The following is a 27,350-nucleotide window of genomic DNA, read 5'->3' on the forward strand; positions in this document are numbered from 1 at the left end:
TCCATATACATTCAGAATGGGCTCAGCCAGTTAAGCATCTTACTCTTGATTTCAGCTCAGGTCATGGACTTAGGGTGGTGAGATCAAGTCCCGTGTCAGACTCTCCACTGGGCATGGAGTCTGCTTAAGATTCTCTCTCTCGTGACTCTTAATCTCACAAAACAAACTGAGGGTTGCCGGGGGGAGGGGGTTGGGGAGAAGGGGGTGGGATTATGGACATTGGGGAGGGTATGTGATTTGGTGAGTGCTGTGAAGTGTGTAAACCTGGTGATTCACAGACCTGGGGATAAAAATATATGTTTATAAAAAATATATGTTTATAAAAAATTAAAAATTAAAAAAAAAAAAAAAGATTCTCTCTCTCTCCCTCTCCCTCTGCCCACCCACCCTGCTAGCACTGTTCACTTGTTCTCTCTCAAAAAAAAAAAAAAAGAAAAACTTTTTTTTTAAATATCAGAATTTTGCCCCTAATTTCAAGGGGTTTATAGGACTTTAATGTCTAACTATAAGCCTTGCCATGAACCTCAAGCTACATACAACCTCTGATTTAAAAGGGATCAGTGAATATAACCTCAGATCTGCTCTGCCTGGTAAGAAAGTGCTCGGCCTTGCTTCCTAGAGGGGGCAACGTGGGCAGGGACCAACAGGACACTCATGCAAGTCCAGGCGTCCAACAAATCTCTATAAGGACGGTGAAATGAGGACGTCATAAGGGTCCAGCCAGGGCCCCCCATGCCAGTCCCTCCCAACATCTCTGCAGCCACCAACTGTGGTCTCCCTGAGTTATCCCCACCACCAGCCCCAAACACGCCCCATCTCCCTAAGGTCAACATGCTGTAAAAGGAACTTGTGACTAGAGATGCTGTAAGGGATTTCTGAAGAGGCCATTTGTAACTCAAATTTGGAGAGGGTTATTTTGGGTTCAGGGACAAAGGTTTGGGGTGAAGATATAGCCAGATGGACCAAGATCACAGATTGGCTATTGGGAGGATGTGATCATTTTTTTTTTCTAAAGAAATTGAGCTACCTCAAGAGACCTGTAGAGATCATTAGGTCTTTATCAAGAGCCCTCAGTTAAAGGCTAGAATTATGTCAGAAATTATCAGTTAAAGGCATGTAGAATTTTCTCTGGAGCCTTCTCAGAAACCTTTAGTTTAAAAATAATGGAGCCTTTCCTCAGGAGTCCTCAAACACTCAGGTTAAAGCATCAAACTCTATCCCCCACACCCCGACTACCAGGGATGGATTTTGCCAAAGGAGTAGGACTTGCTCTCTTTCTGTGGTACACTCCTAGCCGGGAAGAAGGTGGTATCTCTTTCTATGTTGCTATAGCTCCATTCCAAAAAGCATCACTTATTCTTTAAGTTCTTGGAGGTAAGAAAGCTTTCAAATAACTGGCATGCTTTACTAGGATATTATGTCATTACTGTTATTAATTATCATTAACAGTCTTAAAATATGCCTATTAATGATCTCAACACAAAATAGCAGTGTGAGTCTTAGCCAAGAGCAGCATAATTACCTATTAATGAGATGCAAATTTCCCAGGGAAATGACAGAGATCTAGAAGTAGCACCTTCTGAACTAATATAATAAAGTTAATAATAATAATAGTGTATAATCTGAAGATATTAGTGTTAATTTGAATGCCAACACCGTATTTAAACAAGCCGAGGGAAGTGGAAATTATTTGCATAACTCAAACCAAGAAAGCCTAATCCGTGCTACTAAGGAACAATGGACAGTTCTTCTCTGAATGACCTAACACAGGCTTTGCAGTCACTAGACTGAGCAGAAGTGTTTTTTCAGCTCCTTATTTTATTTCTTTTTACTTAGGCTTTCTACCTCTCTTATTTCCAAAACCAAGCAGAGACACCTTACACCATTAAGCCCAATAGAAAGCAGAATTAAAAACAAAACAAAACCAAACCAAAAAAAAAAAAAAAAAACCACAACCAAACACATTTAGGGGACAGAGAAGTAGGATGAGACCAGGCCCTCAGGATAAATAACTGCAGCCAAGCTCTGATTTTAATTTTCACTTTCCTGGGAACATGGCACGGACAATTTAGGCAACCAAGTTACAGGTTAGTAGGTAGCTTTGTTAGGATGGTGGGGGGAGCTTTGAATTTGAAGCACCCCTTCTCTGCAGCTGAGAACAGTGCAGCCCTACCCAGGGCCATCCCAACCTCACATGCCAGGCCCTGGTGGCCCAGCCCAGAGGCACCTACCTTCATAGCTGGCGTGGAAGCCCTGTGCACTGACCGCGTAGTCACTGATGAGACGCAGAGAGAGGGTGGCAGCAGCGCTGACGATGGTGGCTGGCAGCTGAAAGCCTGTGAGCCTGAAAGACAAAGAGGTGCCATTTAGGGAAAATGACCCCGTTGGGAAATGAGCATCCGTTAAGCATTTCCTGAGCACCTGCTGAATGCACAATGCTGACTTCAGCCCAGGGAGGGATATGAAAGCAGACTAACACTGGCCATGGGCAAGGTGTCCAAGGACAAAGAGGTGAGGGAGCAGAGGTGGTGGCAAGCGGCAGTCTCCTGTCACAGACAGGTGGAGGCCACTCCCCCAAAGTCACAGGCCATCTCCCGACCCAGAGACCTGCCGCCTCATCTAGGTCTCTTCTCCTTTCTCCTCTTTCGGTGTCTTCTCCCATCTCTTCCCTTACTAGATGAGGTCTTCTGTGTCTCTGGGTCGACTTCACCACAAACTAACAACTAATAATTGCCAACAGACAACATTCACTTGGATACTGAGGAAAACAGACCTAAGCGTTAAGTAGCAGGAGGTGGCTGCTTCTCATCACAGAATTTATTCTTTTGAAGGAATAAGTCTATGGCTTTTATAGAAATGATAAGTGCTTATTATTTTTAAAAGATGAAAGCAAAAAGTTAAAAAAAAAAAAAAAGAAAGAAAGAAAGAAAAAACCAATGCACTCTAGAAATAACCGTACTTGACAATTGACATACAAAGTGACGGAGGGATCAATAGATGGGATCATCATCAATGAAATAATTTCATACAAATGGGATCGTACAGTACATGTTTTTAAAATTAAAACGCTTAATTTTTTTCTGTGAGTTCGTGAAGGAAAAGAAACAAAAGTGAAATGGAAGAATTGTTGAACCTGAGATAATTCGTTTGCAGCACAAGAGAATCATTTGGAAAAGATTCTTCTAATGTTAAAAAGATAAAATAAAGAAGCTTTCACTTAACTCTTGGGAACATATTTTAGGAGAGCAGGTGTCCACAGCTGGGTCCCCCACAGGTGACCTGACTTTGCACAGAGGAGGTGGTGAGGGGGCCAGTCCCCTGTCTGCTTCTGTCCCTTATCTCCTCCCTGAGTCTCACCCTCCATTCCTGCACCCCCATCAAGGCTCTGGGAGGGAGTTCAAGGTTCACCGTTACTCTCATTTTCAAGTAGTCTGGGATATCCGTGGTGTTCCTGGATCCCGCTCTATTCCTTCCATTGTCAAATAATATCTGGATGTCCAGATGTCCCCTGGAGTCATGAACTCCGGGTTCAGACACATCGAATGAGATAGGTGTCAAAGCCCACCATGAAAAGCCCTGTGCTCGATGAAGTCCTTGCTCTTCCCACCATTCTAATCTTACAGGATTCGTGTTAACTCAAAATAAACTCAAGGAACAGAGAAGGAAAGTGATGGAGCTGTGAAACAGGTGACCAAAGAAGTTTCAAGTTCATGTTCTCTTCTGATACATCCAACAAGGATGCCTACATCACCCCATAATCTTTCCTCTACCTGCCCCTAATCTTCTGTCTTTGTCTCCCTCACTTTGTCATATGGTTCAGAAATTAAGATGTAAAATACTAAGATCATACATATTAGGAAAAAACTTTTTTTTTTTAATCATCTTATGTGGGGAAGATCTTTCTAAGAATGACATGTTTAAAGAACTCCTTTGGCTCCTACCTTCCACCATCATTCTTCTAAGGAGCTGTCACGCACAGAGTACCCCACCTGCCCACCTGTTACAGAACTGGGCAAATGACCAACCGTGGCATGTCCCTCATCTTTATGGACCAGTTCAAGGCATGGAGGAGGAGGAGGGCACTTAACACAAGCAGGGTCATTCTGAGTCCTTCCACGGGATATGATATACAGATTCTGAGAGTCTTTTAGTTCTGGATTCTAAATCACTAGGATGCAAGCTTGGGACTGCCAGCAGCCTTTTTATCAGTATCCAGAGCCTAGCTGTTCTATAAAATTATATTCTCCATGATACAGACAAAGCTGAAAGTGAGAGAATAGAGACAGAACCCTGATGATACATTGTTGAGATCCTCCAGCCAGCCATGCAGAGACATTCAACTCTCAGTGCCCTGTTACATGAGCCAACAATCCTTCTCTGTTTGCTTGCTTCCTTCCTTCCTTTTTTATTTTCTTCCTCAAGCTAATTTGATTTGAATTCTATTTCTTGCAATTGATTACTGGAGGAGACAGCATGAAATCCCAGAAGCATTAAAGGAAAGTATTTTTTTTTTTAAAGATTTTGTTTATTTATTTGACAGAGAGAGATCATGAGTAGGCAGAGAGAGAGAGAGGAGGAAGCAGGCTCCCTGCTGAGCAGAGAGCCCGATGTGGGACTCGATCCCAGGACCCTGAGATCATGACCTGAGCCGAAGGCAGCGGCTTAACCCACTGAGCCACCCAGGCGCCCTAAAGGAAAGTATTGATTGATTTAATTATGTGAAAATTAAAAGCATGTAGCAAAGCAAAAGAAACTGCAAAAAAAAAAAAAAAAAAACCCAAAAAACAAAAAAAGGAGGAAAAACACAAACGGAGAAGATTATAATATAGATGACAAGAAAAGAGTGAGCATTCATGATCTATATAGAACACTTACAAATTATGAAAAGGGTAAAGCAAGTGAAAAGGAAAAGGGCAAAGGACACAAACAAAAATAGAGAAATAATCCAGCTACTTAATATAAAAAGAAGTTGGAAACGAAATCCACAAGACTCATTTTTCACCTCTCACATTGGCAACTATCCAGACTTGGCAAAATTTACAAAAAACAGATCCTGCCGATATCAAAAAGATGATAAGAAATACTACAGATTATATACATGCACTTGACAAATTAGATGAAATGGACCTGCTCCTTGAAAAGTGCAACCTAATGTAAGCTCCCCAGTATGAAGGAGATCATTTGAAAAGCCTTATCATTATTAAGGAAATTGAACTAGTAATTTTAAAAATCCCAAAAAAGATACATACCAACCCAGATGGTTTCACTAGAGAATTCTACCAAGCATATAAAAGAGAATTAATACAAATGCTACATAATCTCTTCCAGAAAATAGAGAAAAGAAAGAATACTTCCAAACTCATTTATGGGATCAGTATTACCCTAATACCAAAACCAAAGACAGTCCAAATCAAGAGAACTAAAGACCCATATCCTACATGAATATAATCACAAAAATCCTTAAAAATTATTAACAAAGAGAATTCAGCAATATAATAAAATTATTATATACCATAAACAAGTGGGGTTTGTTCCAAAGACAAAAGGCTAGTTCAATGTTTGAAAATCAGTCAGTGTAATTTACCACATTACCAGGCCAAAAGTAGAAAAATCACACAACTATATAAACTGATGAAGGAAAAGCATCCGACAGAATTCAGCACTCATTCATGATGGTGGGGGAGGATAAAAGACTGTCAGAAAACTAGGGATAGAAGGAAATTTCCTGAACTTGATAAAGAACATCTACAAAAGTCCTACAGCTAACCTCCCACTTACTGGTAAAAGACTGCTTTTCCCTGAGGATTGACAATAAGTCAAGGATCCAATAAGCCAGTTGGAAAATCAGCAAAAGACACAAAGAGACATTTTACTAAAGAAGATACAAGAATGGCAAGCAAGCATATTAGAAATGCTCCATATCACTGGCCACTAGGGAAATGCAAAGTGAGAACATGTGGGAAGGTGGGCTACTTACTACGACATACCGTTAGAAAAGAGAAGATAAAAATCGGGACAACACTGAATGCTGACAATGATACGGAGCAAGTGGATTTCCCAGACATTGCTGGTAGGATGTAAAATGGAACAGACACTCTGGAAAGAGGCCATTTCATGAAAGAACGAAAAAGAAAGAAAGAAAGAAAGAAAGAAAGAAAGAAAGAAAGAAAGAAAGAAAGAAAGTCAGTCAGTCTACATATACAATGTAACAATCACACTCCTGGGCATTCATCCCAGAGAAATGAAAACTTGTGTCATCACAAAAACCTGTACACAGTTGTTCATAGCTTTTCTTTTTTGGTAATAATCAACAACTGGAAAGGACCCAAATGCCCTGCAAGTGAATGACGAACCCCGTTCCATATACCACAGCTCCTCCACACCATGGACTACTGCTCAGAGATAAAAAGGAATGGGCTATTTGTACGTACAACAATTTGAATGGATCTAAGGGCATTACGCTGAGATTTAAATAAAAAAAAAAAAGGAAAGAAAAGAAAAGATCATCTCAGAAGATGACACATCAGAGGCTCCTGGGTGGCTCAGTCCTGATTTCGACTCAGATTGTGATCTCAGGGTTGCCCCACACCAGGGTTGCTCCACCCTAAGCATGGAGCCTGCTTAAGATTCTCTCTCTACCCCTACCCCCCTCTCCCCACCACTGCTCCTGTGTGTATGCATGCACTCTCTCTCTCTCTCTCTCTCTAATAAAAAAGAAAAAAAGAAAAAAAAATGACATACCAGATTATTCCATTATATCAGGTTCCTGGAATGATATTAAAAAGATTAAAAACAGGGCATCTAGGGGGTTCAGTCAGTTAAGAGTCTGCCTTCAGCTCCGTTCATGATCCCAGGGTCCTGAGATCAAGCCCTGCTTTGGACTCCCTGCTCGGCGGGGAGCCTGCTTCTCCCTCTACCCTACCCCACTGCTTGTAATCTCTCTCTTTCTCTCTCTCTCAAAGGGGAATTTAAATCAATAATTTATTATTTTACACTCTCTCAAATAAATAAATAAAATCTTTTAAAAAGAGAGATGGAAAACAGATTTGTGGTGGCCAAAGGTAAGGGATAGGGAGAGGAAGGGAAGTGGGGTAACTATGAAGAAGGATCAAGGTAAAGGAAGGAGCTCTTTGTGGCAACGGACCAGGTCTGTATCCTGATGGCAGTGGCGGTGACATAAATGCACCCATGTGACAGAGTGACAAAGTCATAAACATATTCCCATGCCGTCAGTCTCCTGGTTTTGATATTTTACAACCGTTACATTCCATGTACCCATAGGGGGAAACTGGGAAAGGCACCTGGAACCTCTGTATTATCTTTCAACCTTCTACAAATCTGTAATGTCTTCTAAATTTAAAATTTTTTAAAAATTATACTTGTGGCTCACACTGTGTTTCTACTGGACAGTACCTGAGTCCTCCATTAGTTTTGACCTAAACTTGGTCTACCTAGATTGAGCCTTGAGCTCCTACTTGGTCGTTCCCAGGCCCCTCTTTCCAGCTGCTTCCTGTACATTCTAGCACCCAGCCCCCAAACACACACCCCTGCAGCATGGTTGGGTCCTTGCTGGAAGAGGACTGCCTACTGGAACCATACTCCAGCCACAAAGCCACCACTCACATGTCCCTTGGCTTCCTTCTGACATGCCCATGCACCAGATACCCTTCCCCCATACCCAGACACGCATGTCTGCAGATGAGAGATTGCTGCCCTCAGTGGCAGGCATTAAAATGTCGAATTGTCCCCACTAGGGTCAGACCTCTATCTGCAACTGCTCTCCAGGCCCCATCCCAACTGTCCCTAGGTGTCTCCAACCTCCAAATGGGCCCAAGTCACAGCAGGTGCAACTTGGCTCTACGCCCTTGGGTGTCCTTCCCATACGGTCTGGGGAGACTCTTCCTTCAACAACATACAGCTTCATGTGGGCCTCTCACATTTCACCAAGGCTGCTCCCATGATATTTCTGAGCTGCCGTTAAAGATTCCTAGACCCTAGTTTCTTGGTACTATATTGACACAAGCCGCGCATAGCTAATGTACATAGCTAATGTAATGTACAAACAATTACAGTTTTATCGCTTGCAATATATGGAATTGCAGCTTACAAGGCATTTTCTCTAATCAGATATTTACCATCCTGCTCTTTCTTTCCCAGCCTTGGTAGATAAATTCTAACATGGAGGATTCCTCAAAAGTGCTAACGCTGGAGGGGGTGTGAAAGCCTAGATCTCCCGTCTGGATACTTGAATCATCACTCCCTTCCCCCACCCCCGTGCCCGATCTTCCCTCACCCACTCTGGGTCCCCCAAATAAATCTGAAACAAGCTGATGACCTCACAGGAACAGTAACCATGCTGCGCTTTGGAATAAACAAATAAAACATTCCCACCGTTTATCTGATGAGTCTAAATACCATATTGAAAGGAGTTAGGCATGCTTCAAGAGTGGAATCTAGGCTTATCACAGACTCAGCTAAGAGGATGGCAAGATCAGCAAAAGCCCCTCCTGCTGGTGGCTCTCCCCCATTGACTCTGAAGTGAGCAGAGGAGAGCTTGGTGGCATGGCCCCAGATGTAAGAGAATGCTCCTCTTCAGCTTTCTCAAGTCTCCCTGTCTTTCCTGCTCCTCAAGAACCTTCTCTTTGCTTCTGCCTCCATGCCCAGAGTCACCCAGGATCTTGGACCCTGGTCATGTCCAAGACCCCAAACTTCTCACTCTCCCAGTGCTGAATTCACCAATGGCTTCCCATTGTTCTTAAGATTAAGGCCAGGACCTCTAGTGCCTTCCACAGAGCCTGGAAGACTCAGCCACTTCATCCCACCTGGCTCTGGCCGTCAGTCTTCCTAGGTCAAGGGCAGGGGCCACAGTTGGCCCCAAGTGCAGGCAATAAGTTGTGTGTTTCCTGTGGAGAATCTCAAAATGATAATAAAACAGAAGCTTCCCATGAAGTTGCTCTCCAAACACTGTCAGTGATAAAAGGTTCTTCCCTTCCCTTTCTCCCCACCCTCCTCCAGGCTTCAATTCCTTCAGTATGCAGCCCCCCGCCCCCCGGCCTTTGCACATGCCTTTTCCTTTTTAGAGCACTTTCTCACCTCCCCTCCAGCTCCTGGGCTAATAAACTCCTTCCCATCGTTCAAATCTTGTCACAAATGTCTCAACATTTCAGTGTTTCCGAAAGAGGCGTCCTTGACCTCCCAGAGCAGTCAATCTATTTGCATCCTCATGGGTCCCTTGGGCAGTCGCTGGTGCTCCTCAGCACGTACCCTTGGCTTTGCTTTCTTCCCAGATACCCAGTAGAATGGCATCTCCCCACCATGGCCAAGGGCAAGCCTGGCCGTGGCACTGGCTTTGCCAAGGCTATGCAGGTAGCCGCAGAGTGCGCTCTTTCTGGGAGGAAGGCTTGAAGAGACTGTGCACCTCTTGCCCCATTCCCCCGTTGCAGGGTTCCCCGGTTCCTGCTAGCCTGGGTCTCGGGGTGACTCCAGCCAGCAGAGAGCAGAGACCCTGCAAGCTGTTTTCGGATTTAACAGTTTGAGCAAGAAATAACCTTGGTGGGTTAAACCACTGAGATTTGAGGATTGGTTGTTACCACAGTGTTTTAAAATGTAGCTTTTATTATTATTCAGTGTGGTGAGGCCAGCAGATCAAGAGTGGACTGTCATCAAAATGATAGCTTGTTTATTCGTGGTTCCTGAGGGAAAGGGGCCCAGAGCAGCCTTCTGAGGACAGGGGCAAGAACACTGCATAAACACTGCTGTGACTTGAGCACACTCCTCAAGAGGAAGCAGAGATCTGTCTGCTCCCAGGGCTGACACAGACAGGATGTCCCCAGGGGGATGGGGCTCAAGGCTTTGTGCTTGCATTACTTTGCCTGCCTTTCTCTTGCTTCAGCTCACGACTCTCTACCCTCCACCCACACAGGGTTGTACACTTCTCTTGAATGTGCTGTGTTTCTTCATGCCCCAGGGCCTTTGCATCAGCTGCCCCTAGGGCTGCATGAGCTGCTGCCTCCCCTTAGCCATCCAAGCTGCCACCATCCCCCCTTCCCGTCCCCCACTAGCTTCTCAGGTCTCAGATTGAACATTACCTCCTCTGGGAAAGGGCATAGGGATCTCTGATCAATGTTCTCAGAGGACAGAGGACTTCTTCCTTTGCAATACTCATTCTGTCATAGCTTGATTTTCTTATTGAATTACCTGGGATGTATCTGTCTTTCCTTCTTATGATAAGTCTCTAAAAGGCAAGGACTAGATTTTTTTTTTATTAATTTTTTATTTTTTATAAACATATATTTTTATCCCCAGGGGTACAGGTCTGTGAATCACCAGGTTTACACACTTCACAACACTCACCAAAGCACATATAGAAGGCAAGGACTAGATTTAACTTTCTCTCTGCATCGCTAGTATACAGCACATACTAGAAAGTGAATCCGCCCCCCCCAAATTCTTATGTTGCAAGTCAACTCCCCCCATGTGTGATAATTAGGAGGTGGGGCCTTTGGGAGGTAATTAGGTTTAAAAAAGGTTGTGAGGGCAGAGCCCTCTTGCATGGGATACTTGAACGGGATCTCTGCTCTCTACCATGAGACGTACAAGCGGAAGATGGCAGCCAGCCTACAGCCCAGAATACAGCTCTCACCACATCCTCACGTGCTGCCCCTCTGACCGTGTGCTGTCAGTCTCCAGAGCAATGGAAATACATCTCTGTTGTTTACAAGCCACCCAGTCAGTCTACGGAACATTTGTTATAGCAGTCAAATGGATTAAGGCAAATGTAAAAGTCATGAATGAGTGGATATTCAACCATTAGGGAGCAGACAGAAAAGATTACTGTTGTTTGACAGCTAGCTTACAAGGTCGGTCTTTGGCTGATATTGAACCTGGATTTCAGGAGGGTCCCCACCTTTCCCAGAACTAGTAAGAGTCATCTAAACTATCTATGTGAACTTTACAGTTCACACTAAACACCTGCCTTCCTGCTGGGAGTCTGAAACTTTGGTACACACTGGGCAGACAGTGCTGATGTCGCTGCTCCCAGGAAAAAGTCTGGGCACTCAGTCTCCGGTGGGTCTCCATGGTGGCAGCATTTCACAAGTGTGTTCCTTGCCAGGGCGATTAAGCACGTTCTGTGTGAACCCACTGGAAAAGGACTCCTGGCAGCCTGTGCCAGGTTTCCCCCAGACTTCATCCCGTGCATGGTTTCCCATTGCCTTCACCGTGACAGATCATAGCCAGGAGGACAGCAATGGGCTACCTCCTATGAGTCCTCTGAGCATATCATGGAAGCTGTGGGTGGTTGCAGGGACACCCCCCCAGCAAAGAGGGCAACAAGTGACCACAACCCAATCCATCTGCAAAGTTCAAGTCAAGAACTAGACTGTTCTTTAGAGGATATCCTAGGGTGTCTATTGGTTAAATGGAATTGGAAAAAGTTAGGCAAGGAGTTTTCAGAGAAAACAAAACAAAACAAAAAAAACAGAAATAAAGTGTTTGTGGAGGCATTTAATGGGTGAATAGCAAACTTGCAAGACAGGAGTAGATGATGCCAAGAGCTCCCAACCCATTTGGGACCAGAGACCCTTTTATTCTTAGATTGTATGGCCTGGGGTTCTGTGGGACACCACCTAGGAAATCAGATGTCCAGAGAAGGCAGGTCACAATGTTCGAGGCTGCTGAGGTTCCTCATCTCAGAAGCCCTGAAACCCAGGATGACCAAAAGCCAGAGGGGATGGTCTCTGTGCTGTCCCAAGACCCAGGGGTCCTGGCAATAAACCCCTATTTCTGAGAATAATCCATGCATGTCATTTCTCTGAAATCTTAAAGAGCCCAGTTAATAGAGAATTATCCAGGAATAAGCATTAATATAGCAAATTGGGCCTTTATTGGATGGCTCTCATTTAAGGCTCTTAGCACATCAAACAGTAATATAAAAAAAGACATGTAAATTGACCTTGGGAATAAAAGAGTAAATGCAAGCAACATTTGTCACACTGACAGGCTTGGCAAACAGTGTTTTGATTTGCCAGCAGCCTTACTCCACACAGCAGCCACGAGTTAGATACATAAACCATTAAGCTAAAAACAGAACTATCATTACAGGCACTGTCTAGTCATTTGCAGGTAATTGATGGACATTAGTCATAATCACACACAATACACAGACACACACATACACCCCTACAGACATAGGTTCTCTCTGGTGATTCCCATTTGCATTGCATCAGGGGCTTCTAAAATTGGGGAACTTGCAGAAAAAGGGCTTTCTGTGCTTTTAAGTGTCTGTGTCCTGAGCTCTTTTCTTCTTAGAGGACCTGCAGGCTAGGGCACTGTGGAGCTCTCTCTGGGAGATGGGATGCTCAGAGAAGGCAGGTCACAGAGCTTCTGCTACTGCTAAACTGGCCATGAGATCACTGACACTCCTGGTCTCAGAAGCCCTGAAACCCACAGTAACCAAAAATCTGTAGAGCTGGGTCTTGTGCTGTCCCAAGATTGGGGATCCTTGGAATAACCCCCTCATTTCTGAGGATGACCTGGCATTAGCCACATATTGGCTAAAAAAAAATCCCAGCTTAAGTTCAAAGGATCTTCTCTAAAAGGTCTAGGTTTATCCAGAAAACATCTGCTGGCTTTAGAAACGTCTGCTTTCAGCTGCACACATACAAACATTTTGGGGAGGCCAGTATACCTGTCCAAAGTATGGCTTGGTGGCAGCGATGCTAGGCATCCAAATCTCCAGATACCCTGATGCATGCAGGCTTTTGAAGCAAGGTCTGGAGTCAGAGCAGGCCCACCTGCTGACAGCTAAAAATAAGGAAGCAGCACTGTATGCTTAGAATGCAAATGCTAAACCTGCTCACTCTGTCAATACCCAGGAGTGTTTCCCATAGAGCTGCAGCTTCAGATTCTGCAGGAAGGAGCCTCGGGTATACTCTCTCCATGCTGCATCCAGTGTGATGTTTGTAGATTTGCCTGAAAAACCTGCAAATAATTTTGGGAAGTGCTACATCCAAAGTAGCACCCTAGTTCTCAGAGGGTGTGCCGTGGTAGGCTAGAGTGCTGCAGGGAAATCGTAAGAGCAGTGTGGAATATTTTAAATTTCCAAAGGAATCCATGACACTCAGTATCTGTTGGCCACCCAAAGAATGAGCTCGAGGCAGTTCACAGTTTCAACGTGAAGTTACATTCCATGGCATGACATCATATCTTTGCCAACTGCAGGTTTAGGGGTTGGTGTGGTATATAACACAGGTGCTGGGTGAAAATCAGTGTGGAACAGGATAAGGGGGTGGCAGCATCAATCTGATTCCAAGGTTTGAGAAGCTGGGCATAGCCCAACAAGTACGCACAGCCCATTTGTAATTAATGGTGGTTATTTAAGGAAGAAATAAAAATTGGATTTTTTTCGTTCAATTTATATTTATTATTTGTTCAAACAGCTACAAAATGGTTAGGGTATAAATACTTATTTAGCCATTTGGACCTAACTATTTAGTAAGTAGAGCTGATAGGTATTTCTTTTACCCATGGAGCACCCGTTTTATCCATGGAAAAATAACTGAGGCACCTAATGGCACTTCAAGTTAAGAAATGTTGGGAATCTGCACATCAGTGTACTAAAGGCTCTGAGAAGTCCTGCAGCAAGAAAAATAGACAAACACAGTTGAAGCGAGCATGCCCCACACTTCTTGATCCAGCATACTCATGAATAGCCTTCTTAATGATAAAAGCTTGGAAAATCTAGGACTGTTACCCAGGATTTGCTCTATGATCTGACAGGTTCCAAAAAGAGACCAGAGGCTGACTTATTCCTATTATTAACATTTAAAAATTCTTTCTCATCAACCATGCATTCAACAAATATTATGTGCGTTATTAAATGTCATGTACTATGTTTGGTTCTGAGGATAGAAATGTGTAAGACGCGGAAATGTCCCTCAAGAGGTTCACACTCAAAAGTAGAAACTTCCATTAATTTATGCAGAAATTCAGCCTCATCTCATCACCTTCATTGTTCCCATCCTGGTTCACCCCACCTCCATCTCTTGCCTTGCTGATTACAATAATCTCCCAACTGTTCTCCCTACATCCCTCTTGCCCTCTCCAGACTACTGTCAATACAGCAGCCAGCAGGATCACTTTAAGTCAGATTAGGTCAGTTCCTTGCTTCTAACTCTTCTAAAGGTGTCCCACTTGATTTGGGATAAAGCCCAAGGCTTCATAATGACCCAAAGGCTCTGGGCCAACCTCTTGCCATCACCGCTCACTCTCATTCCCTCTCTCTCTATCACCTAATAGTCTCCCCTGCTCACTCACTCCACCTGCAATGGCCTGAACGCACCTGGCGAGTTTCTGTCTCAGAGCCTTCGTGCTTGCTGTTCTCTCAGCTTTTCCCAGCTATCCCACCTCCTTCCCTGCACGTGGCTGACTGGTTCCCCATCTTCTTCAGGAGTTTTTCTCACATATCACCTTTCCATCGAGGTCTTCGATGACCACTTTAGTTAAAATTGCAAACCTCTCGGGGCGCCTGGGTGGCTCAGTGGGTTAAGCCTCTGCTTTCAGCTCAGGTCATGATCTCAGGGTCCTGGAATTGAGCCCCGCATTGGGCTCTCTGCTCAGCAGGGAGCCTGCTTCCCCTTCTCTCTCTGTCTGCCTCTCTGCCTGCTTGTGATCTCTCTCTGTCAAATAAATAAATAAAATCTTAAAAAAAAAAATTGCGACCTTCTCCCCTTCCCCCACTTCTCATCTCCTTATCTCTTAGTTCCGCATTTCTTATCCCCATCTGACATACTATATATTTGATTCATCCTTATTTATTAAGTCCACCTTTCCCCATTATTCTGTGAATTCCATGAGGACAGCGATTTTGACCCATCTGGTCACCTGGTCTATGCCCAGCATTAGAGATCAGTGCCAGGCACACAGTAGGAGTTAATAATTAATTGTACTACTGCTGAAGACACAATGATAATGCAACACAGTAAGTTCAGTGACAGCGATGTACCCCAGGAATTCGACATCATCAGCCCGAGCTAATCTAAAGGATAGATTGTTAGCCAATCATCCAAAGGGCATGGAGGGTAGCAGGAGCACAGGAAGGTCATTTCAAGCAAAGGGGACAGCACGAGCAGAGGAAAGACAAAATCCAACTCCACGTGTAATTTATGAACTTGTTCTCCAACCAAAGACAGGAGAACAAATGGATACAACCAGCTGTTCATCCTCCATGTGTTTGCCATGACTGCTTAATTACTAGTCTCCCCAAGAGAGGGGATTTTTCTGGAGGCTGCTCAGCCTTCTAGCAGAGGCAGACTTTATCTGCTTTCACGGGATCCTGGAAAACCTTGACCCAGCTTGGCCTTTATGACAGGTGCAGTTAATAATAAAGAGCCCTTCCCTGTGCCCTCAGCTGGAGACCCGATAGGACCAAGCCACAGGGGCAATGAGATGGCTTGGTCACCTGGGAGTTTTTGCAAGGGGTCTGGGCAATCTCTTAGGCTCTTTGTCCCAGCATCTTTCTGAATCTCTAATTCTAGTCTGGCTTTTGGGATTTTTCAGGCCACCATATTGCACAATTCTTAGGGGTGTGATTCATATTATAGTCAACGACTCTGTGTTCAGACCTGTTGCCTTGTCCCTGGGTTTGGTCTCTTTGTCTGAAACCTCAGAAATAGACAACTGTCAGCTTCAATTTGGAACTGAGTTTCACTCCCTGGATGACATCTTCAATCATCTTTGGTGCAAAGCGGGGACCAAAGCAGACTGATGCAAAGCACAATCCCATGATCCTCAAGGTCTGGCCCATGTCTAAAGGTGGGGGAGGGTGGGGTTGAAATGACACAAAGAAAGACATGAAAGCCCCAGAGATAATGGCAATATTTGAGAGACTACCACATGAACGGATGGAGTATTGTGTTTACAGAGGGGTCCCACTGACCACGCCGTCTGATGCTGCCCAGTCTTCATGCTCTATTGTCACTCAGATTTACTGTCCTCCTATTCCAAACACTGAATATCTTATTTACAGGCACTTTTTGTTCATTGCTTATCCTCCTCTGCTTGAAAATAAGCTCCAATTAGAATAAGGACTCTGTCGTCTTGGTTACCTTTTTATGTTTAGTGCCTAGTACACAGTAGGGGCCCAATAAATACATGGGAAAGTGAATGGAAGAAGGAATGAAAGAGGAAAGATGGAAGGGAGGGAGGAAGGAAGGAGGAGTTTGTGGCGTCAGAGTAGCTGGGAAAAGAAAGCATTTCAAGAAGCACGAGGTCAGTGGTGGCAAACCCTTTTGAGGGAACTGGTACGGGAGGACTGGAGGGCCAATGGTTGCGGCCTTGGCATTGGCAGGTAGAACAGTAGTGACTTTCTCCAGAGCAGTCTAAGTGGAGTAAGGCTGAAAGTGGGTTGCAGTGGGTTAAGCTGCTCACAGGAAGGAAGGAAGTAGAGATACTGAGTCTAGACTGCTCCTCCAAGGCATGGTGTCGAAAGGAAGAGGGTCCATAGAAAGCTACTTTCAAACAAAAGCCTTTTTAGACCCCTAATCAGAAAGGCTCATTTCTACCTTTCTCTCCTGCCCGTCCCTTCCTGTGGCTTCTCTCAGAGCACAAACCGTTAATCATCTCTCATTACTTTATTTTTTAATAGAATAAGCAAGTTCCTAGGCATTTGTTTCAGTCTGATACACATTTTCTTGGCAGGATAATAATTGATACCTTAAGTGACCTCATTAATCAGCAGGGACAATTAGAACGAGGACAATTTGCCGTTGTCGCCTGTCTAAGAAAGACTGAAAGTTACTCACTATCTCTACGTCTTCCTATGGTGACCTCCATGGGTGACTGACTCCTCATTAGTCCACGAGTCCATTACTAGGTCTCTCCAAGCACAGTGGAGACAAGAAATTTCCAGAGAAGGTTAAAATTTAGTGGCACACATAGGGAGTCAATATGAGTCCATTTTCATTGCTGGGCTGCCATCCTTGAAGCCCTCTGCTTGTCTCTCCTCTGGGGAAAACAGGTCTGCACAACTCCAGGAATTTCCAAAGAGGCAAGCAAAAATATAACATTAGTAGAGGAATTTCTTAAAATGTAGGAAGCAAGCAGGCCTCTTCAAGGCAACTTCGGGTCAGTCTTTTGATCAAGTGGAATGTTCTCCACAAAGTACATTATCATCACCTGCATTCCTTTTTTTTTTTTTTTTTTTTTTTTTTTTGCCAGCGATTCCTTTTTTTATTTTTTAAATTTCTTTTCAGTGTACCAGAATTCACTGTTCATGCACACACCCAGTGCTCCATGCAATACATGCCCTCCATAATACCCACCACCAGGCTGACCCAACTTCCCAACCCCTGCCCCTTCAAAACCCTCAGACTGTTTTTCAGAGTCCATAGTCTCTCATCGTTCACCTCCCCTTCCAATTTCCCTCAACTCCCTTCTCCTCTCTAACTCTCCTTGTCCTCCATGCTATTTGTTATTCTCCACAAATAAGTGAAACCATTTGATAATTGACTCTCTCTGCTTGACTTATTTCACTCAGCATAATCTCTTCCAGTCCAGTCCATGTTGCTACAAAAGTTGGGTATTCATACAGGCAGTAACCTCTTCGATATCAGACACAGCAACTTCTTTCAAAATATGTCTCCAAAAGCAAAGGAAACAAAAGTGAAAATAAACTTTTGGGACTTCATCAAGATCAAAAGCTTCTGCACAGCAAAGAAAACAGTCAAGAAAACAAAGAGGCAACCCACGGAATGGGAGAAGATATTTGCAAATGACAGTACAGGCAAAAGGTTGATATCCAGGATCTATAAAGAACTCCTCAAACTCAACACACACAAAACAGACAATCATATCAAAAAATGGGCAGAAGACATGAACAGACACTTCTCCAATGAAGACATACAAATGGATATCAGACACATGAAAAAATGCTCATCATCACTAGCCCTCAGGGAAATTCAAATTAAAACCACATTGAGATACCACCTTACACCAGTTAGAATGGTCAAAATTAGCAAGACAGGAAACAACATGTGTTGAAGGGGATGTGGAGAAAGGGGAACCCTCTTACACTGTTGGTGGGAATGCAAGTTGGTGCAGCCACTTTGGAGAACAGTGTGGAGATTCCTTAAGAAATTAAAAATAGAGCTTCCCTATGACCCTGCAATTGCACTACTGGATATTTACCCCAAAGATACAGATGTAGTGAAAAGAAGGGCCATCTGTACCCCAATGTTTCTAGCAGCAATGGCCACGGTCACCAAACTGTGGAAAGAACCAAGATGCCCTTCAACGGACAAATGGATAAGGAAGATGTGGTCCATATACACTGCATTCCCTTTTGAAAAGAGTTACCAGGTGGGAAAGTCAGGAAAATGTGACAGGTATGGAATATTTAAGTTCCAACAAGGCATTTATACATGCACAAGAAGAGTAAGTTAAGCACACATGTCACCTGGGAACAGGGCTTTGTGACAGAGCCAATTCTCAGTCCTCCTCTGTCCACTCCAATTTTTACATGAATTCCTTAGCTTGGAATAATTTGCGATTTACAGAAAAGTTACAAAGATGATACAGAGAATTACCGTATACCTTTCACTCCATTTCTCCTGGTGTGAACAACTTCTGTAACCATGGTAGTTGGCCAAAATGGGAGAGATGAACACTGGCATTTTACTATTAACTAAACTATAGCCTTTCTGTCGCTTTCACCAGGTTTTCCGCAAATGTTCTTTTTCTGTTCTGTTCCGAGACACAATCTAGGATGCCACGTTGTACTGAATGCCATAATTTTTAATGTCTTGTACGGGAACTGGTCAACTTATGGCTCATGTGACCGAGACCCAAATCCAAAAGGTCATCCCCGACTTAATCCAGAGGACCTGCATTGAAGAATAAGCTGTGTCCTTGGATCCTAGATCCAAACTGTACAAGTCTTGATGCTCAACATTCCTAGAGCTCGAGGCTGACTCCCATTGTATGAGTTGGTGCCAAGAAAACTTAGAAGACTTTGGAGGGTGGGGTACCTTCCCAGGGCTAGTGTCCACAGGGACAAGATGATAATTCTGGTCTATCCGTGTGGGTCTGTTTACCTGATAACTGCTTTTATTTTCCTAAATCATTTTTAAAACCAAGAATCTTTCAGAAACACAAGAGCTAGAGAAGAATATAATGAGCACCTGTGTATTCAACTCCTGCCAGGAAACGAAGCATTGCAAACACGGTCAGATCCCCTGGGGAGCTCTCCCTTCCCTTGGCATGCTGACAAGACCCTTCACATCCTGGCCTCTGCCTCTCCACCCATCAGTCACCAGCGCCCACCCCACCCCAAACAACAATAACAATAAACAAACCGGCAAAAGGTGACTCACCCCAGGTCTCTAGCCACATAGAGCCTCCCCATAGTGCACATAATTCACCCCTTTACACCCACTATTCCCCCGCCTGGACCCTTCCTACCCCATTCATCTCATCATCTTCTAGTTCATTTCTTCTTTAAGACTTTTCCAAGAGACAACCCCTTACTAGAGTCTTCCCTGATTCCTACAGGTGCTCTGCCTCTAAACCCTCCTTGCTCTGAACACATCTCTCCAAACTGCATGGTCTTGTCTACTTCCTTCCTCTTTCTGTTCATCACCCCAAGCTTTCAAGGTCAGGATCCACATCCAGTTCATCTCTAGATCCCAAGGTCCAAGCATAAGGCCTGGAGTAAAGAGGTACTTGGGGAATATTTGAAAAGCCTGGAGCTTAGTATGATGATCACAAAAAAACAGTCTCTAAAGTTAGTGGTGCTTGGGTTTGGACCCTGGCCCTGCCAATTCCTAGCTGTGTGACCTTGCTCAGGTTCCTTAATATCTTTGTGCCTTCTTTTCCCCCTTTGTCAGATGGGAGATTTACAACGGTATCACCCTCATAGAGTGTTGAAATGATTCCATGAGTTATTAGAAGTATGCTTAGAATGGTGCTTGACACATAGTAAGCGCTCAATAGCCAATATTATTATAATTAATGCTATCAAAGTGTTTAGCACCTGGTAGCTATGGTCATCTGGGTTAAGGACCTGGATGCAAGTGAGTTTATTTGTTAAGTGATCCCTGGACCTACGGTGAGGGAGAGGGGCAGTGAGACAGGAATGGGGAGACCACCCACAAAGGGGTCCCAACTGCAGAAGGTGCCAGAATGAGTAAATGCTGCTGAAACCCAAAAGAGGCTCTGGCAGTGGGCATAGCACTTGTAACTCAGTTGTCTTACCATAACAGAGAGGTGGCTCAGGGTATTTATCCAGCAAACACTTTCTTTCCTTTGTTGGTTGTTGGGCTCCTGGGGGCATTAGCTCCTCCCAGTGAGCTATGGGTGGGGGGAGGCTACAGGGAGGGGCCCTCCACTCCTGTCTGGCAGGTGAGCCCATAATCTCCGGAGAGGGTGGGGGACAAATGCCCAGCAGGACTTCTGACTGTGTCCCTGGCAGCCTGGCTTCTGCTCTCCTCAAGTCCGAGGAGCGCCCCTGCTCCCCTACCCCATCTCTCTCCTTGAGTCCACCCGGATCCCAGCTTCCCAGGGGCCGCCATAGCAGAGATTGGGGAAACCAGCAGGGGCCACACCACCCTGACCACAAGGCTGAAGGCGGGCAGAAAGCCTCCCTTCTCCATCTCCCAGAGCCTCCCTCCTCAGGCCCATCCTGATACCAGTTCCTGCAACCGGGATAGCTGCACTCCCTCTTCCGGGCAGGACCCACAGCAGCACCCATGGCCAGGTAAGGCGCTGGTCAGGTCCACCCCGCCCCTCCAAGCGGGCACCTGGAGGCGGGACCAGAGCAAAGTGGGCGGAGTGAGGGCCCAGCCCCAGCTCCTGCCCTTGGTCTCCATGACCCCCCAACCCCCTCCTATAGTTGGGCTGCCTCCCTCCTTCTTCCCTGCCTCTCTCAACCCCCTTGCTTGTTTGTCCCCGGTGCCTGGTAATTAGGCTGTGTTTATTAAACCGCGGGCTCTGGCTCGGCTCACCCGATCTCTGCTTACTGTAGATTTTCCTGCGAGGACTGCAGAGATCGTAAAAACAACAACCCACCTTGTCTCTTTGGCTTATTTACTAACTTAGCCATAAATAATCAGGGCGATTTGCATATTACTACTGGGCTTTTTATAGCACCACACTTCCCAGCACCGGCAGGCAAAGGGGGGTGGGGGTGCTGGGGGGGAGGAGGTGAGCTGTGCATCAGGCTGGTGACAAGGGCCAGAGCAGCTTCTGACCTCCTCCTTGAACTCAAGAGTGCTGCCTGGCTTGGCTCCACTGGCCCCAGAGCAGAAGGAATCAGTGGGGGGCGGGGACAAGGGAGCAGCACAGCCACCTGCGGGGGTGGGCAGAGCCCCTCCCATATACTGGGCAGTGCCACCCCAACCCGTCCCTTTGAAAGGATGGACTGTGTGCTGGGAGCCGAGGAAGCCCCCCCAACCCCCGTCCAGGGCCTGCATCACACAGGAGCTGGTCCCACTCAGAAGGCAAGCTCATTTACTCCCTCTAGGATCTTAGCCACACTTCCCCACTCTGATCCTCCTTTCCTCTGGATGCTGGCACAGAGCAAGGGGTTAATATGATAATAATGATGATGATGATATAAAAACAAGTCTCTATGTTCCTATAGCTATCAAACAAAATTTCTGAAGAAAAAGATGTCAAGACCTCCTCTAAGGAAAAAGAAAGAATTTGCTGTGAGGCCACAGTCTTCAAAGCTGTGGGATCGGAATGCAAATATGTGGAAGGAACCACAGCAGCCCAGGGACACTACAGCCCCCGAGGCCCCACGTGGAGCCAACACGGCCTCCCGTGCCTGCAGTCTGCAGGCTCATGGGTGTCAGAGTGGGATCCGCCCTAAGGGGCCATATGAGCCCACGGGGCTGCCCTGCCTTGGTTCCCGAAATACACACGTGGCCTTCAGCCCTGTTCATCTCCTTGCGCTCTGGTCAGTCCCCTTCCCCAGAGGATGGGACCCCGCTCCCCACACTTCAGCCTTGAATGGCATGATCACCTCACCCCCTGAGGTGTTGCACTGTTACAGGAGGGGGTCCTGGATACTTGGATCTCAGTTTCCTTTCAACCTCGGTGGACCCTAGCCTGAACCAGCTTTAGGACCCCCTGCCTCTTGGGCACTTGTCAGTGAACCTCCTAAGCAATGAAACCCAGACCTGGGTCTCCCACCCCACCCCGCTTCCAAGTCCATCCCGTATTTGAGGTCCTTGCATGGGGCAGAAGCATGAAGGGTCACGCAGGACAGGAAGAAATGAGCAGTGACCATGGTCATGTATCTGAAAGGATACTCCTTGAGTCATGAGAGTTCAAGTACTCAGGGACATTTTGTGACACGAGACAAAGGACAGAGTTATCAATATCACCAGGAGTCCGGGCACTTCCAGCCACCAGTAAAGGCTACACCCAGCCAGCCGGCACCTGCAAGCAGAGACCTCCTTCAGTGCCTAGCAAAGGCCTCGCTTTCTGGCTCAGGGCCTTGTGCTGGGCGTGTCTCTGCCTGGCGCCCCCTCCAGGCCGGTCCACCCCCCCCTTCAGATACTGAGGGTCCATCTGTGAAGACTCACACCAGGCTCCCACCATCTCTCTTCTTGCCCCCTATTTATTTCCAGCGGACATCTTATCAAAAGCTATAATTGCTTTCTTTGTTTCTTCATTTATTTATTCATTTCTACTAGAGGCTAAATTGGGGAATGACTGGAATTGGTGTCTTTGTTCCCCCACTGCTCTCCCAATGCCTTATGGACCCCTGTAGGTGGCCCCACAGTAGAATTCACACAATATACGGTCACACTCAGTGCCCAGCTCAGATAGGTACTGGGATAGGTGCCAGGGGACTGTTTGGGGAGTGTGTGATGAAGGAGCGAGTGGAAGCAGGGAAGTGCTGTTTGTTGTGGTTACTGTAGCACACTCAGTTGGGGAGGGGGTGTCCCTCACTTTCCTAATCCCCCTGCCCCTGATCCCTGTGGCCTGAGTCTCCATCAGCCACCACCCTTTGGACTATCACCTGGCTGGTCCCTGCCCATCTCTGTGTTGGTTCCAACACCCACCTCCATACACACCCCCCCAACACACACCCCTCCACCCCATGCTGGACCACTGGCTGGTCATCATGGGGCTATTTCTGCCCAGGCTTCTAGAAGCCATAAGCATAGCCAGAATGGACCTCTTGGGTTTTGCCACATCCCTGGGGTAGAGAAGTGAGGGAAAGAAGAAAGGCAAGAAAACACGCTGGGAGTTGAGGATGAGGACCAGTACAGGACGGCCCCAGAGAGGTGATGCTCGGAGGGCAAGGAGGGTGAGCTAGGATCTGGATCTGCAGGCGGAGGCAGGGGATCAGAAACAAGACCTCCCAGAGATGACGCCAATGCCGACCAAGCAACAGAGATTTCTGGGGGAGCCCCACGAAGTGGAGGAGGAGAGGGTAGGGCCACTGGAAGGAGAGGCAAGTAGGTGTGCAAGGTAGGGATTTTTTTTTTTTTTTTTTTTTTTAATTTTGAAGAAGGCTAGTAACCCAGCCTAGGTGTGGGTTGGAGTGAAGGAGCAGAGAGAGGGTAAATGCAGGGTGCAGAGAGGGACAACATGTGGGGAAAACACCTGAGAGCCAGGGAGAAGGGTGGCCTCAGAGAAAGACAGACAGACAGAAACCTGGCAGGTCTGTGGGGCAGGAGGGCCTCGATGAAGCCCTTGGAAAAATGAGAGATGAGACCTTCTACTGAGTGTCGGGCCCCACCACATAATGTGTGGGGGCCCCCTACAAAACACAGAAGCCGGCCCCTCCTTCAAAAATGATTAGGAATTTGAAGATAATGACAGCAGAGCATTCAACCAGCATGGGCCCTTTTCAAGCACAGGATCCTGGGTGAAGGCCCGGATTGTACGCCCATGACATTGACCCTGACTGCGCGCAGAGAGGGGGAGGGTGGATGATGCCCGGGGAAGGGTGGATGATGCCCGGAGAAGGGAAGAGGTGTGGAGAGGGGAGCATGATCCTGGCTGCAGGAGAGATGATACCAGGGTAGTCTAGACCACAGAGGTGACCCAGGTGGCCAGTGCAGGACACCGAAACGGGGCTGCCCAGCTCACAGCTGTAGCTCCAAGGACCCCGGAGGCAGAGAGCAAGAAGTGTCCAGGAGCTACAAGGCTTTCCCTCCAGCCCACCCTCACCAGCCCCACCCCTGCCCAGATCCGTGCCTCCAGCACGATCCAGTTCCTCTGTAAGTAGCCTCAAATCCACCTTTCCAACCAACTGTTCATCGTCAATGTGGCCAGCAGGCCCGAGTGCTTGTTCTGTGTACGGTCTGAGCATCCCTTCCAAGATCCCCCCCAAATGCGCCTGGAATGGCTCCTCCCCCAGCCACTGTTCACGCTCTACCCCCTACCGGGAACATCCTCCCCTGTCCCTCCTTCCAGCCAAGTCTGATCGATTCTTCCAAAAACCCAGCTTGGCTCCTTCCAGGAAGTCTTTACAGATAAAGGCACTGCCCTGTGACAACCCTCAGGCCATCAGGGGTCTTGGGCCCCTTTCCAGGCTGTGAGCACATGAGCGGAGTCTGGGTGTTCCTGTCCTTCTGTCCGTCTGCCCCTGCAGTACTGAGTCCTGGGGAGGCTCATGCAGATGTTTCGTGGCTGACAGGAGGGACAGGGAGACCCCAGAAAAGTGGGATTCTTCCCATGGGTCCAGGACAAAGTAAGTGGGGAAAAAATGATGTACATACAAAACAGGATACACGGTATTTACAGTTCTGGTCAAGTCCATGACTAAGTGCACATGGGGTGTGTTATCAGTGGTTCTCTGGGGTGGCAACATCACAGATGATTTTGTAAAATTCTCCTTTATACTAGTCCAGATTTTCCAAGTTTTCTATATTAAGACTCTATTTCTATAATGGATGTGTATGTGTGGAAAGGAAAGGAAGAAGGACGGGGAAGCCGAGGATGGGGAGGCCCTGGGGGAGGAGAGGAGGGCTGCTGGCCTGGAGGGAGTTCTGCAGGGCGGCGCCCCCTCCCCCCTGGTCCTTAGAGGACCCCCCCGCCGCCCCAGGCAGCCTGGAATTCCTTCTCCTCTGAGGCCAGGCTGCTCAGTTCCCAGGCATCAAATGGAGGATCTGTACAAGTCATGGGGCTCCCTGTTTCTATTTTTTAATTCTCTCTTCCACTTTGTATTTTGTAAGAATTTAATTTTAAACTCTCCAGATGCCGTATTTTTTATCTGTTCAATTGATTCTTTGTGGAACCGTTGTAACAGAAATGCCATGCATCTCACTAATGGAGCAGGATAAAAAGGCCATGAAAAGTCCTGGAAGCCGGATGCTGTCGGGTCCCCACCACAGCCCAGCCTCACCTTCCCGTGCCCCACCCCGCCCCCACCCCAATTTCTGATTTCCACAAAGAAACTCAGAGGCACAGAGGCCCAACCCACCTGCCTTCCTAGGGGCCAGGAAAGCCAGCTTTTTGCAGCAATTGGAGGCAGCTAATCAATCACACAAGAGATGTTAACCTGTGGGTGAGGGAGAGACCTGGGGACAGGAGCAAAACTCCCATCTCTGGACTCCTACAGCAGTTGTCTTCAGGAGGGCGAAGCTGCCCCCCACCATGGACATTTGGCCATGTCTGAAGGCATTTTTTGGTTTCTGCAAAGGGGAGCGGCTGGCAGGCCAGAGATGCTAAATATCCTAGCTTGGGAGGAATTCCCCAGCCCCCAAGGGCAGCAGTGCCCCAGTGGAGAAAGCCCCCCTGACAGTCTGGCAGCAAGCCAGCCTCTGACTCTGACCTGTCCTTGGGGACCCACACACTCCTCAAGGCTCTCTTACAGCAGAAGACAAGGCCCTGGCTTCTCCTGGGCACTGAAGGGCACTGGCTTAGGTCTCTGCACATCTCATTCTCAGTCGTGGGGCTCAGAGACCCAACTGCCTGAATTCAAATCCCAACACCACAGACATGTGTCACTTATTCTCCCTGTGCCTCAGCTTCCTCCTCTGGAAAATGGGAACGCCTACTTCCTAGCATTGCTGTTTAAGACTTTAAAGAGTACATCTATGTTTAGCACTTAAAGCAGTGCCTGACAGGTAGTAAGGGCTCCATACCTGGTAGCCATTCTTGTTATCTAGGTGAAAGCAACAGATCAGTGGGCACCATCGCTCCCCGTGGCAGCGAGCATCCCCGCCAGCACACACCACACTCCAGCTCTGGTTCCCACAGTCCTCTTGAGCCCTGACAACCTGTTACTACTATTGCCAGTCACGTGCACAGGCCAAGAAGTCAGAAGTATCACTGCCATTGTCCCAAGGAGGAGACTGTTGGCTTGGCAGGAGGGGAGGAGACTTGCATCAAGTTTCTCCATATGGGCTCTGGGTATGGATGGGATCCACACAGTGGGGCACCAGGACAAGACAGGACCCCACCATGTGGAACTCACCAGCCCCACCCCCTCCAATAAGATGGATGTAGCTCTCAGCACCCACCACTACTGACCCTAGTGAATCTGCAATCCACCAGCATACCTTTTACCATGGCCTTGGATCTCGCTGGGCCCCGGGAGTGGGCAATGGCCCTGGACAAGACCCAGCAAGCACCCAGGCCCTCTGAGACCCTGCAGTGACATTTTGAGGCAGCAGCATATTTGGACCCAGCCTAAAAATAAACCCTTAAGCCTTCGGCTGTTTTGATTACCAAGTAGCATGTGTTGGTGGCATCTATCGTAGATGTCCATGACATACACACCTGGGAACAAAAGAGTGGCTGGTACATTCCGACACTGTCACTTTAATGTGGATGCTTTAAAATGGCCACCCTGGGAAGTCCTGTGGGGGCCACATTTCAGGACACATGCTCAAGATGGCCGTGTTAAAGATGGGGATGCAGAGGTCAGGGAAGGTGGGCAGGGGAGGACAACATGCAGAATAGACTCTGAGGGCCCATCCCAGAGGACAAGGCACCCAAGAGCAGCCTCTAATCTCTGCGTCTGGATGCAGCTCTGCTGGGGCCTGTCCTGCCTGAAGGTCCCCAACCCCATCCTTGCCTCTGCCAGGCTTTACAACCCTGTTCCCTGACCCCACAACCAACAGTCTCTGCAGAAGCAAAACGACCCACTGGCTGCAGAACCCAATGCCTGAATCTCACTCTGCAAGAACAGGCTCCTCAGGCTCCTCCCTCGGTCCCTCCTTTCCTCACACTGTTCTTTCCTCTGTGGGGGTCTTCTAGGTTTCCTGGAACAAATCTTCCTCCTTCTTCCCTGGCTGGCTCTGCCCTGGGCCCCCCAACCTGTCCTTTATTTTTGTCACGCTGTCCTCCTGCTCTCCAAGATGAAAGACTCTGCTGGGTGTGCACGG

General features: G+C 46.9%; 1 protein-coding gene across 1 annotated transcript in view; it reads right to left on the reverse strand.

Moving 5' to 3' along the window:
- Positions 1-27,350, reverse strand: part of CSMD2 (CUB and Sushi multiple domains 2) — a 616,179-nt gene that overhangs the window by 508,204 nt on the left and 80,625 nt on the right. Inside the window, exon 3 of the mRNA XM_059136925.1 lies at positions 2,232-2,344. Coding sequence (XP_058992908.1) covers positions 2,232-2,344 — 113 coding nt within the window. The remainder of the gene's footprint in view (positions 1-2,231; positions 2,345-27,350) is intronic.

Source organism: Mustela lutreola, chromosome 10 (genome assembly GCF_030435805.1).
Source record: "Mustela lutreola isolate mMusLut2 chromosome 10, mMusLut2.pri, whole genome shotgun sequence".
Taxonomy (NCBI): Eukaryota; Metazoa; Chordata; class Mammalia; order Carnivora; family Mustelidae; genus Mustela; species Mustela lutreola.